The sequence below is a fragment of the Myotis nattereri genome, assembly GCF_964212035.1.
Source record: "Myotis nattereri genome assembly, chromosome: 3".
Lineage (NCBI taxonomy): Eukaryota > Metazoa > Chordata > Mammalia > Chiroptera > Vespertilionidae > Myotis > Myotis nattereri.
The window spans coordinates 81,015,767-81,030,009 of NC_138077.1; the positions used below are offsets into that span (position 1 = coordinate 81,015,767).

General features: G+C 37.9%; 2 protein-coding genes across 2 annotated transcripts in view; both read right to left on the reverse strand.

The window, feature by feature from the left end:
• IMPG2 (interphotoreceptor matrix proteoglycan 2) overlaps positions 1-7,442 on the reverse strand; it is a gene marked incomplete at both ends in the record, with an annotated part of 80,325 nt that extends 72,883 nt beyond the window's left edge. Inside the window, 2 exons of the mRNA XM_081086737.1 lie at positions 6,624-6,875; positions 7,358-7,442. Coding sequence (XP_080942863.1) covers positions 6,624-6,875; positions 7,358-7,442 — 337 coding nt within the window. The remainder of the gene's footprint in view (positions 1-6,623; positions 6,876-7,357) is intronic.
• A 4,150-nt stretch (positions 7,443-11,592) lies between these two features.
• SENP7 (SUMO specific peptidase 7) overlaps positions 11,593-14,243 on the reverse strand; it is a 181,560-nt gene continuing 178,909 nt past the window's right edge. The window contains exon 24 of the mRNA XM_081086738.1: positions 11,593-13,584. Coding sequence (XP_080942864.1) covers positions 13,447-13,584 — 138 coding nt within the window. The 3' untranslated portion in view covers positions 11,593-13,446. The remainder of the gene's footprint in view (positions 13,585-14,243) is intronic.

Below are 14,243 nucleotides of genomic sequence, written 5' to 3' on the forward strand. Positions count from 1 at the left end.
CAAACCGGTTCCGGCGAAAAACTCTTAAATAACATATTCATAGCTATAATCATCAATCTTTGGCTGTCAAAATAAAACAATGCTATTTTATGTTTTATTATAATACTAGAGGCCTGGTGCAGAAAATTCGTGCACTCGGCGTGGGGGGGTCCCTCAGCCCAGCCTGTGCCCTCTCACAGTCCAGGAGCCCTCAGGGGATCCAGTTGGACATCCTTAGCACTGTTGCGGAGGCAGGAGAGGATCCCACTACCATCACTGCACTAGCCAGCCATAAGCCTGGCTTCTGGCTGAGCAGCGCTGTCCCTGTGGGAGCACACTGACCACCAGGGGGCAGCTCCTGCGTTAAGCATCTGCACCCTAGTGGGCAGTGCACATCATAGCGACCAGTTGTTCTTCCATTCAGTCATTTTGCATATTAGCCTTTTATTATATAGGATTCTATTATCTTGTATCTCTACTTAAATAAAATGCTTTAATTTTTTAAAAAAATACTAAACTGCCAGTTTCTTTATTAATTAGACTATAAGTTAATTTGTCATAAATAAGACCTCAAAATTCAGACACTTAAATATATTTATAAAAGGTATTTCTGTCTCCCAAAACAGACAACTATAGGTGGACAGTTAAGACACATAACTGGCCGTAACCGGTTTGGCTCAGTGGATAGAGCGTCGGCCTGCAGACTGAAAGGTCCCAGGTTCGATTCCGGTCAAGGGCATGTACCTTGGTTGCAGGCACATCTCTAGTGGGAGGTGTGCAGGAGGCAGCTGATCGATGTTTCTCTCTCATCGATGTTTCTAGCTCTCTATCTCTCTCCCTTCCTCTCTGTAAAAAATCAATAAAATATATATTAAAAAAAAAAAAAGACACATAACTGGTTACCCTCCGTGAGAGTCTCCAGGCACTTGGGATTTTTATTCTATTGCTCTGTTCTCCTCCTGGGTATCATTCTCATTTGCTTAATAGAAACTATCCCACTAGCACCACATTTGTTTTCTTTGGGAATAAAGAAAGAAGGAAAATAGAGTACCATCATTTAAAAATTTTTAATGTATGCACCTAAGCTGCTCCTATACCATTGGCTTAAATTTAGTCACATGGCCACATCTAGCAGCAAGACAGGCTGGGTAGGAAAGTTTCTAGCTTTGCATAGAGTCCTATGGCTAGAGGAATAAGGGAGGGAATAATGGAGGAAAATTAGAAATCTGTCAGAAGAGAAAAACCAGTAAGTTCTTAAAAACAGAAAAAAATGAAGTGTTTTCTGGAGGAGTTCAGGGTTAAGGGGAGAAAGAATAAATGAGGGAACCTCATAATTAAACTGTTCTGTGGTATTTTATACTTCAAAATCATGTTGCATATTGTTCTTTCATTACATTTTAAAAATTAAACCATAAAACAATATATAGCATTGGGAAACGTGAGGGAAAAATCAGAGGAGAGTTAGCAAAGGCATAGAGTCAAAGTAAAAACATTTACATTTAAAAAGATATCATGTTGCAAGAATTTCTAATACAAAAATTGACAGGTAAAGCTTTAAGAGTGATTATAGGAAGAAACAGAAAGATTCCTAAGTTTCCTTAGGTTAATAAAACAGAAGTGCTCCGTTTTCTCCAGCCCCTAAAGCACAGTCACTTAAATTGTTAAATCTTGAAGAACAATAAGAGAAATAAAAAGAAAAAAATTAAAGCAAAATTAATTTTAAAAATACCTGTTAGCTTTCACAATTCAGAGTTCTTTCCCTAATCATAAAGTAAAACTTACAGTGGGAGATAGGTTTAGAAGTTGTGTTATATGGGGGACATGTTTATGTGCATGTGACTATGAGGGGGAGGAAGTACATGCATGTGGTTAGAAGAAGAGAGGGCATGGAACCTCTTTTAAATAATATAATTTGATGTTTGTCTTTTGTTACTTAAAACAAGTTACTGTTGTTAACTGATTTCCTCTTTTTTAAATTTTAGTTTTCAATTACAGTTTGAATTCAATATTATTTTGTACTAGAGGCCCAATGCATGAAATTCGTGCAAGGGGCTTGGCCCCTGCAGCCTCAGCAGCTGCCTCTGCCTTGGCCCCCACCGCCACACCTTCGTCCAGAAGGTCGTCCTGTCTAATTAACATATTATGCTTTTATTGTTATAGATTATTATAGTTTCAGGTATACAGCATAGTGGGTTAGACCAGCCATGGGCAAACTATGGCCCGCGGGCTGGATCCGGCCCGTTTGAAATGAATAAAACTAAAAAAAAAAAAAAAGACCGTACCCTTTTATGTAATGATGTTTACTTTGAATTTATATTAGTTCACACAAACACTCCATCCATGCTTTTGTTCCGGCCCTCCGGTCCAGTTTAAGAACCCATTGTGGCCCTCGAGTCAAAAAGTTTGCCCACCCCTGGGTTAGACAATCAGATACTTTACGAAGTGATTCCCCCCACTTCGATATTTCAAGTACTCCCTGCCAATATACATAGTTATTATAATTATACTAGAGACCCTGTGCACAAAATTTGTGCACTTGTGTAGGTCTCTCAGCCTGGCCTCCAGCCTGCACCCTCTCACAGTCCAGGAGCCCTCAGGGATGTCCAAATGCTGCGAAAGTGGAAGAAGTTCCAGCCACCACCACTGTGCTTGCCAGCCGTGAGCCCAGCTTCTGGCTGAGTGGCACTCCCCCTGTGGGAGCGCACTGACCACCAGGTGGCAGCTCCTTCATTGTGTCTTCCCCCTGGTGGCCAGTGCATATCATAGCTACCAGTCATTCTGCTGTTCAGTCAATTTGCATATTAGCCTTTTATTATATAGGACTAGAGGCCCGGTACACAAAAATTTGTGCACTCGGCGGGGAGGGGGGCCCCTCAGCCTGGCCTGTGCCCTCTTGCAGTCTGGGTCCCCTCAGGAGGTAACGTCCTGCTGGCTTAGGCCTGCTCCCGGGTGGCAGAGGGCAGGCCCAATCCCTAGGTGCAGCCCCTGGTCGGGCTCAGAGCAGGGCCAATTGGGGAGCAGGGCTTTCACGTATATGTGGAATTTAAAGAATAAAATAAACAAACAAAATAGAAACAGGCTCAGCTACAGAGAACAGACTGATGGTTGCCAGAGGGGGTGGAGGTTGGGACCTGGGTGAAAAAAGGTAAAGGGATTAAGAAGTACAAATGGGTAGTTACAAAATAGTCACAGGGGTGTAAAGTGCAGCACAGAAAATACAGTCAATCCTATCTAATAAAAGAGAAACATGGTAATTGGTGTACAACCGCTACCCTTCCCATTGGCTAAACAGGACAATATGCAAATTAACTGCCAGCCAAGATGGCGGCCGGCAGCCAGGCAGCTTAAAGCGAACATGAGGCTTGCTTGCTTCAGTGATGGAGGACTCCAACGTTCCCCGCCTGCCGCTGCCGGCCTCTGAGCTGCAACTCTAAGCAACTATGTTACAAATATAGAAGCTAAACAAAACCCCAGAAACCTGCTTTAGTCGCCAGGCTTCAGCCAGCAGGATCGCAACATTGTTTCAAATACAGAAGGTAAACAAAGGCCAGAAACCTGCTTTCAGCAGCGGAGGCCTAAGAGCTGGAGCCAAGCCTCAGAGCTAAAGCTGGCCCAGAATAAAAAAAAAAAAAAGATAAAAAGGAGCGGTTGGGAGCTTCAGTCACCCGCCAGCCTGAAAACAGCCTTCAGCCCCTCACCCAGACTGGCCAGGCACCCCAGTGGGGACCCCCACCCTGAAGGGTGTGTGACCAGCTGCAAACAGGCATCAGCCCCTCACCCAGGCTGGCCAGGCACATCAGTGGGGACCCCTACCCTTATCCGGGACACCCTTCAGGGCAAACCAGCCGGCCCCCACCTGTGCACCAGGCCTCTATCCTATATAGTAAAAGGGTAATATGCCTCCCAGCACCGGGATCAGTGGAGCTGCAAAGCCTCCTGGCACCGGGATCAGCGTGACAGGGGGCAGCGCCCACACCCCCTGATCGCCCTGCAGCTCTGTGTGTGACAGGGGCAGGGCCACAACCTCCCTATCCGCCCTGCTCCTTTCGTGACAGGGGAAGGCGCCTCAACCCCCTGATCAGCCCTGCTCTGTGCCTGATAGGGGGAGCTCCCCAACCCCCTGATCGCCCTGCGGCTCTGTGTGTGACAGGGTGTGGCACCCAACCCCCACCACCACCACCACGGGCCCTGCTCTGTGTGTGACGGGGTAGAGCCATAACCTCCCCATCGGCCCTGCTCTGTGTGTGACAGGGTACGGAGCCCCAACTCCCCTATTGGCCCTACTCTGTGAGTGACGGGGGGAGCTCCCCAACCCCCTGATTGTCCCTGCTCTGTGCATGACAGGGGGTGGCGCCGCAACCTGCTCATCAACCCTGCCTTGAGTGTGAAGGGGGCGGTGCCCCAACCCCCTGATTGGCCCTACCCTGAGTGTGACTGAGGGTGGCATCGCAACCTCCCAATCCGCCCTGCTCTGTGCATGACAGGGGCGGCACCCCAACTCCCCAATCAGCCCTGCTCTGAGTCCGACCAGGGGCTGCACCTAGGGATTGGGCCTGCCCTCTGCCACCCGGGAGCAGGCCTAAGTCAGCAGGTCATTATCTCCCGAGGGGTCCCAGACTGCGAGAGGGCACAGGCCGGGCTGAGGGACACCCCCCCCTTCTCCCCGAGTGCACAAATTTTTGTGCACCGGGCCTCTAGTGTCTTAATAAAACTATATTTTAAAAGGTCCAACTATAAATACGATTTTTTTAAAGAGAGATACTATCAATTACATTCTACTCTAACCAACCTAAATATCTGTTTAATTCTACAAATCATTAGGTTAAATATAGTTGCTTCTTCCTTAAATGGAGATATTTTTCAAAACTGTTACACCAAGTAGCAATGATACCAAATGCTCTATGAAGGAAAAATTGGGCAAATTGTTATATTGAGTTAGCTTTGTGGAAAGAGCTAAGATCATTGGTTGGACATTAAATGGATCTCTCCAATTTCCAAACCCTTGGTTCAAAGGACATAATCCAATTGTCTCCTCAAAAATCTCTTCAAAATCAAGATCTAGGTTGAAATATTAATTTTTCCTAAGTTTTAAAAATATAACAAATGAAATATACACTCAACACCATGACAGTAACAGTTATATCAACATTGTTGCAATCTTGATGTACTGTCCCAGCCGTTTTAGTGTTAGAAGGTGCCTTTCCAATAATCCCTTTCATAGCATCTGTATTTTAAAGTTAGTTATTCTAGGAATGCTTTACTTTTCTTTTTGTTGGCTTCCTTATCAATAGTATCTTGTGAGTTTATAAACACAAGAGTAAAGCAATTAAAAGGCATAATAACCACATTTCCTCTTCAATTTAACAAGCAGCTATCTAGTCTGGTCAATTTTAAAATAATGTTTTTTTAAATCCAGGTAGTAGAAATTATATTTTCACAAATTATAAACTGTCACTCTCATTCATCTTCAGTTCCTTTATTGTCTTCCTACTCTCTGGAATTTGTTATTTCTGGCATATGTCCTATACACAAAAGGCCAGGCCAAAGGATCTCCATTCAAAAAGTAAAAGGGAAGCTTATTGCTTAATAATGTTTGATAGGCCCAAATACAATCAAGAGATATAAATATTCTCCAAAAAAATAAAAGGTGCTAACACATTATTCCACTTTAACAAATAAAAAAACAAATATATAAATATATGTAATATCTGTTATTGTTATTTTTTTAAACACGTGCTTTAGTGAGGGAGGACGAGGGGGAGGACAAAATGGAGGAAAATAAGAAGATAAAGTAGCAGCTCAGAGTGAAGCTTCATACAGCCCAGTGCCTGAAAAACAGTAAGTGCTAAATAAATACTTATTGAATATTTAAACATGAATGAGCAAGCCTGGTTTCAGCATCATTTCATCATCTTTCTCCACTTTAGTTTACTAGCATCACATCTATCTTATGGCTTTTTATTGGTTCTTGAGGGGCAAAAAGCAAAGTTTGGGAGTCCTTCAAATATCTAAGGGATATGTTATGGTCAATTAAGCAATTTTGGTTAGTAAACAGAGGAAACAGAGAATGACTTCACGTAATAAAAAGGTATGAAATTAAGGATAATATGTTTAGCTAAAAATAAAATAAAATCCTAGTTTTGTTGCAATAAGGTCTATTGTAAGAAGTGCCATCATTTTAGATGTCAAAGTTTTATGTGTACCAACCAGAGAATAAGCAGTATGAGCCTATAGAATGTCTACACTATAAAATATTGAAATTGATATTTTATGTATATAAAGTAACTAATTAGTCAAATAGGTAAGTATAGCTTCATAAATATATTTTGTAGGTATATTTAGGCAAATTACTGTAATGAAGAAGTAAAAATTATAATTCATTTATCCCATAACAGAAACTGATATTTTTAAAGTGCTTAAAAAGAATTAAATCATTTCCTCTCGTTAAAAAATGTCAACTTTCCTCCAAAGGTGTATGAATACTATATCCTTAGCAAGTCCCTTTTCCATAGCTAGTAGAAAGATATTTGGCTCAGTCCCTATCTAAATGATCACAAATTGTGAATTATAATGAGACACAACAAATGTGATAAAGCCATGTTTGAATGCCATTACAGAGCCTAAGGATTTGGATCTTGGCTTACCCCGGACTTGAAAATATTTCACATGGTTTGCCACAGCCTCTGTAACGCTTTCATCAGGGCAGATTTTTACTCCATTAGGGAACAGAGTGGATCGCCTTCTTCTAAGCAACCAGTGTCTCTCAGCTTCTCTGTGGTCCCGAGGTCGTTTGTTTCCACTGGACAAGGAAGAGTCTGCGGATTCTGAGTCAGTCGGGAGAAAAGAAACTGTACTGGTGGGTTCTTGGGTTTCTTCTAAAGATAAGTAGGTCTGTGCTACAGAGTGAAGGCATAAACAAGGCTTCTGGTGATAAATGAAGATACAGTATGAAAGGTAACAAAGAAAAACTGAAAGGTAACAACAACAAAAAACGGACATGTGTGCCAAATAAGGATTTTTCAAGTCAATCTCAGATTATAGACATGGGTGCCTAAGGAGGAGAGGAGTGAAGTATTCAATCTTTTCTCCATTTAACTCCTAATCCCTCGTTTCCAGATTGTTAGTTATTGAAGTCAAGTATACATCCAATTTCAATACAAGAGGTAAAAGGAAGTAAGTTTTGAATCAGGAAATACTAACGAAGAGGAAAACCAAAATTATCGGAGAGCTCTTAAAACAGTGTAAATGAATCAATATCAAAGATTAATAGAATAGTATTTGATTCAATTTCTTATAGCAGTCACATCAAATATTATTTTTACAGAGAATACATTATAGATATAAAAAAAGGATAAAAATAATGTCAATTTTAAAGTACCTGTTAATGATGAAAGGTTTTCTTCTATCAGGACAAATATCAAAATACCCAAAGAAATCTTCCCAGAATGAGGAAACATAATCATTTGGCCAAAACCAAAGAGATGAGGAAAGACCAAAACTCTTAACTGAGCACCCAAAGCCTTGAAGCTTCCAGTAACAAATTGTTACAGGAAAGATCTAACATTTAAAAATTTATGTTTGAGAATTGGCAAACATTCCAAAACCATTATAAATGAGCGTAAATAAAAACGGTGTCCTTTCAAAGTACCCCTCACTCTTCTCTCTTCAGCATGCTATGGAAAGCAGGAGATAAGCTAATTAGAGCAGATGGGGAGAGACAATTTCTTTATTCTAATCTAGCCCTCTAAGCTCTTTACTAACACTCTCCTTGCCTTTAATAAGCAGTTTGTTTAAAAATAATGTTTCATGTATATTTCACTAAGTTTTACAATTTTTATGAGTCTGTCGAATCTTATCAATTCAAATGTTCTCTGGGTTCTTCTAGAACCAACAATTTATAAGCATAAAATGTCCAAACTGACTATACCTGTCTGATTCATAGTATAGATCTACGCACAAAATTAGTTTTCTTGGAGTTGTTTCTCTTTGTAATAAGTCTACTGTCCTTAAATTTCCTTCCTTGATAAAATATTTGAAGATCTTTCCCTATAACCGCTTACTATGTCTTCTTCCTTATCTAGAAAATGGGATAGTAGTAGTAAACTACTGCTATGATAGAGCTAGTGTGAGGATTGAATTAGGTAATATACAGAAAATGCTTAGAATAGTACCTGGTGCATACTGCACACACAATGTGAAGGATAGCTACGCGATAATAACTTTATTGCTTAATTTGGTATGGTCCAGTGTGTTATCCCTCACCCCATAGGACCAGATAAAAGTCTTTGTATTAAGACAGTTGTTTTTATCAAATAAACCTAGTAGAAAATAATTTCATTATAATCCTTGTGGAAGCTAGAATTTATTAGCAAATAGCATTGAATTTATCTTACTAGTATGTCATATACCTCAGTTCTTTTTTAAAAAAAAAAAAAAGTTTTCTAATGATCTAAAGCACATTTTCTCTGAAGAATCCTAAACTAAGTGTGTTAAATCATCCTTTGTTTTATGCTTTAGGAAAAGCTCAAGTGTATTTTTTAATACAAGCTCATACAAACCACATTTTCAGCCCTTCTTTAAGCTCACAAATCTCAATGACCATTAAATAAATACATGAGCACAGAAGTATTTGCAATATATTGATACGAATTTTACTTGCCAAACTGTTGCTGAGTAGGAGGAAAAATCTGAAAATTTTACTAGCTAAGTGAAATGAGATAGTTCAAAGAAAAGTTTCATGTTGATAATTCAGACCAAGGAAGGCCTGGCCGGTGAGGCTCAGTGGAGCACTTTAAGGTAACAAAAGCTACTTGGAAATTCTTTTCAATGGCCTACTCCAACAAGCCAGGAGATCTTCTGAGACTCACAGTATTCTGGAAACATTTCTGTACTTAGAATGAGAAAAACCCTGGGCAACCCTGAGTTCAAATTCTGTTTTTACCACTTAATGTTTGATTTTGGTGAACCTAAACTCCTTGAACTGATTTAATCACCAAAGAAATTAGGTATGATAATCTCTGTCTATATCACAGGGTTTCTGGGAAAAAAATAGGAAATATGAAAATTCTTAAACTAATGTATACTATTTGTCTTTCATTACAAGTGTTCATAAAGTTTTAAGAGGTCTCAAATTTTGGAATTCTCTTTTGTTCAAACTGCAGAATGGAATAAATGTTCCCTAATTTAAATTATACCACAAGTATTTACTTAAGAACTCTAACAATGGTTATTATATTCTATAAAAAATAGTTTGTAAGATTTCAAAAATCTGTACTTAAAAAAAATAGTATGAAAACTTCAGCTGGGTTCATTTGCTTCTAAATACATTTACCATTTTATCAATTCATTTAACTTCACATTTAGTGTACCTTTTAACTACAGCATTCTTAGAGTTAATTGCATCTATGATACAAGGCAGTACATGATGACTACCATAAGGTGGTGCCAGGGGAACCCAGGAAAAAGATTAATTCCAACTGGAAAACTAAAGGGGGGTTATTAGAGAAGATAACATTTCAGCCAGGCCTTGAACGGCCCGGTGCAGTGGCATTTCAGTGGGCAGAGGTGGAGAGGGTTAGTGGGAGGAGATGGGAGTTAGGAAAAAAACCTGGTCATGATCACTAAGGTAGAAAAAAACACAATCTGTACAGAAAATAGGAAGGTATTTGCTAAAGCAGGAACAGGAGCCTCGGGAAAATAGGTTGGGAATAGAGGTTGAAAAGGTTGAGGTAGATTACGAAATACCTTGAAAGTCTTACCAAAAATTTTGGATTTTTTTTCCTATAGATGAAAAGATTATCTAATTTTAATTACTCAGAAAAAAATACTCCTTGAGTTTTCATTGAGATTCTTTTTAGGAAATATTTCAAAACCTCATCTGATGGTCCTTATGCTTCAAGAAATATACCACAAATTATAAGTTGGTAAGAAAGTAAACAAACATTGTGCTTAGAAATAACAAGTACCAGGTTCTTTCATCCATTCTTTAATTCCAAACGAGTTGACAATCATTTATTGACTCAGCAAAAGTTTCCAGGAGTTGACTATATGCTACTAACATACTAAATACAGCAAATGCAAAATGTTTGTCCTTTAGGAGCATATAGTCTATAGGTGAAGACATGTATACAAACAACGAAATAAAACTGATGAGAGAAATATAAACAAGTCATTATGGGGGAACAGGAGAGGTAATGAATTATTCTGTTTGAGCAAATGTGGGGTGATGACATTTGAGCCAGATTTGGGAAAAAAAATAAAGTTGACAAGAAGTAGTGAAAGGGTGTTCTAGAAAGAAGGACTGGCATGTGCAGGCCTGAGGTGTGGAGATGCAATGTTGCAATGTCTATTCCAAACAACCACCTAAGATCTTGGGTTCCAAGTGACATTCACACGCACAGGATAACAGTCCATAACCTAGCTCCTTTCGTTCGTATTTGATACACAGCACAGAAAGCAATGCATCAAATAAAGCGTATCTTCAAGTGGAGTCTCTGTAGGAGTCCTGACCCTGATTTCTCTAGCGCCCAGAAAGGATGTAAGAGAGGAGACCACCTTATGCAGACCACACCAGACCAGCATAAGGAAGCCTCATCCACACAGGACCATGTCTTTTAACAAACTTCCCAAACTTCCACGCCCAGTTAGGATAGACTGCAGAGGGAAGCAGGGTTTTATACAATCTGGTCCAGCAGGCTTTCCGAGCATGCATGTCCACTCAGTTCTCCAGTCCAGACACAGTTAACCGTTAAAGGTCTTTTCCACTATTTAAAAAAAAATGTTGACTACAGCTGACAGTTCACATTTATTTAAGCTCAGTACATTTCCTAAGAAACAATATTGAAAAAAAGAAAACCCAAGGTAATTTCCTACGAATAAAAGGCTTAAGCTTGGTGTTAAGCCAAAAGTAATTAAAGTATAAATTAATAATTTTATATGACTAAAAGTAGGTCAGAGTGAAAAGATGAGGATAAAGATAGAAACCAGTTTAGAAAGGACTCTGTATGATGAGTCTAGACCTGTTTTCTCCCTAACAAAAAAGAAAAGCTGATTTAATCAATTCACTTTAATAAACTTTTTCTAAGGTGGTTGAATATCATTCTTTTTTAAAAGCTAACCTTTGCCTAACTGGTGTGACTCAGCAGTTGAATGTCGACCCAGGAACCAAGAAGTCACTGGTTTGATTTGCAGTCAGGGCACATGCCCAAGTTGCAGGCTCGATCCCCAGTAGGGGGTGTGCAGGAGGCAACTGATTGATGATGTTCCTCTCTCATTGATGTTTCTATCTATCCCTTCTCCCTTCCTCTCTCTCTAAAACTCAATAAAAACGTATTTTTGAAAAGCTATCATTTTACTTTTAACCCCAAGAGTTGTGAATTAAAAATAGTAATACTTCTTCAGGAAGGTTTTCCCTGTCCACTGACAACCCTCTTACCACCTCTCCCTCTCCCTAGCACGCGCGCGCACACACACACACACACACACACACATACACACACACACACACACACGAACTCCTTCTTGTGCTCCCAAAGAAACTGTATGATTGCTTTTACCAGGGAATATTAAGACTGTTCATATGTCCACTTCTCCCATTATACTATAAAGAGTTCAGAAGATCTATCATTCATTTTATTGTAACTAGAAAATTGCCAAATGTTCCCTGAACTGACAATCAAATTAGCAATATGCTTGTTAAAACAGAAAGGAAAATTAATCTAAACATCAGCCACATGATATGCACTGGCCACTGTACAATTCAAAATTTATTTCTAAGACGCACACATTTCTTTAAAAAATTATACCTCAATCTAATGAATTGTAAATATGTTCAATATAAAATGTTGATATTCTCAAACCATTCCCACATGAATTTAGGAAAATGAATTTTAAACAATCTTCAAAACATGATAAAAGACAGTGGTATCTTTGAAAAACACACAAACAAAAATATTAAGAAGTCACAAGAAAATGTATTATATTTTTACTCTACCAAAATTTGATGTATGAAACAATTAATAGTCACCTAAAAAAGTCCCCTCCTACACACACATAAATTGGGAATGAAGCACGTAATTATAAGATTCTTTATAGGAAACCTCCAAAAGACAAACATCTTTAAAAATATAAAGATGGTGACAAGATTAACAAAAGCTTAAAAACACTGAGGCTTAACTGACAATATCAATTCACATGATTCTGAAATAAAATGTTCCTACTTTTAGCTTTATCTGAAATTTCCTTTGCTTCACTGCTTTATATACAGTTACAATGTAAATCCAAGAGATGCTTAAAACAGAAGATTAAAATATTCTTTAAAAAAACATTTTCCTTATCTGAGAAAATACACTATAATTGTCCCCTCAAAATATTCTTGATAACATTAGAGGGTTATGAAGTATTTCTATAATACCACCCTCAGCACATGAATTTGTAACTGTTACCTAAACATTGAATAAAAAAAAGTAAGCTCCATGGGAATTACAGGTCTCTAAAAAGACCAATTTAAAAATATAAAAGCAATGATAGCAATCTGGCTTTACAGATGAATACTGGGTAACAGAGCTATAAAATTATATATTTAGTTCTAACAATAAATAAGACTTTGAGGGTATTTTTTAATTAAAATTATAAGGACACCAATTTTATCTTGTATACTTACATAAATTGTGTACATATATTCTGGGGTAATGTAGCAGTCAGTATATAGCTATACTTCAAATTGAGTTACATATATAATTTTTAAAACATTTTTTGTTACAAATTTCATCCTGAATGAACGAACTAAATTCTCAGTTCCCCACATATGAAATTTAAAAAAAAAAAAAAAGGAAAAAAAATTACAGCAGAGTAATGGTTCCATTTAGCAGATGAGAAAAATAAGCTGCGCTTTGAAAGACTGAATTTTTATCATCTTGCTAACATTATGTCTTCCTTTACACTATACAGAAGGGATGCCATAAATGGCACTTTCTGAAGCCTTGATACTAAATTCGTTAAAAAAAAATACACAGTATTCATACTGCATGCTTGAGCTGCAAAGAATAGAATTACAATATCATGTGACTTGTCAAAAAATTTGACAAGCACTGGGGCTGTTAGCAGGGAGGACCTAGCTCCCCTCAACTCCTGTTATGTGGAAGTACAGATCACATAGTTTTATTATCTACAAAAACATTCCCACATTACATATGCTATTGCATAATCCAAGCATATTAAATCAGAAAAATATCAAATATTTATGAAATTTCCATTTCTATCTAATAAGTTTATGTATCTCACCCCCATTTCCTCTCCATCTATAAGATCCCAACAATCTAATAATACACCTTATATATTTTAAATAAAGGCCAATGACTTATAAAACTACTACAAGTTATTTTCTTCTCTGTGAGCTGGCTAACACAAATGCTGGTAAGCAGCTTTCCTGTAATCATGTAGAACATCTGTCATCTTTGTACAGATTAACTAGCTACTGCTTCCCTTCTGCTGCTGCAAATGAAGTTTCAAAATGAGCTCGCGAATGTCCTCCCGTTTGGTCTTTATTACATGACGAGGAAACCATTTCTCCAAATGAATTGGAAGTTCAAAATTAACAATAGGATCCTAGAGAAAAGAAAGAATACAATCATTTTAGTGGTATAATTCAAATTTGTTTGAATTTCATTTTTACAAGAAATGAGAAATTGCCAACTTTATTTAAACAACAACTTTACTGAGATATCATTCACATACCATAAAATTCACCTAAGATATGCATTTGAATGGTTTTCAGTATATTCAGAAAATTGTGCAACCATCACCACCATCATTTTAAAACATTTTCATTAAATTGCTAACTTTAGAACATCAAAAATAAATCCTGTTTGTTCTGTTACAATGGTGTTTAACTGATTAGTGCAAAACAGATTAGTAAATAGAGAATGATACAGCTCAATGCAGAAGTCAGGTTGATTTGAACACAATTTTTTCCAAAATGCTAATATTTTGAAATTATTAAAACAAAGAGAAAGTCTTAGCAGTAAATGAAGTATCTTAGATTTAAAAAAACAAAAAACACATCAAATCCTGAAGAAGTGCCTTCTTTTAGTGCAAAAACCAGCCAATTTCTTGGCTTCAAGAACTGCTGTATTTTCCATTATGTTAAGCTTAATAAGGAAGTTGCAAGTTATTAAAAAAATAACCGCTGAAGAAGGCTACCTCTAGATCATGTTTATAAATGTGATGAAATCTTACAACCTATATTAGAAGCATATTCTACTGAC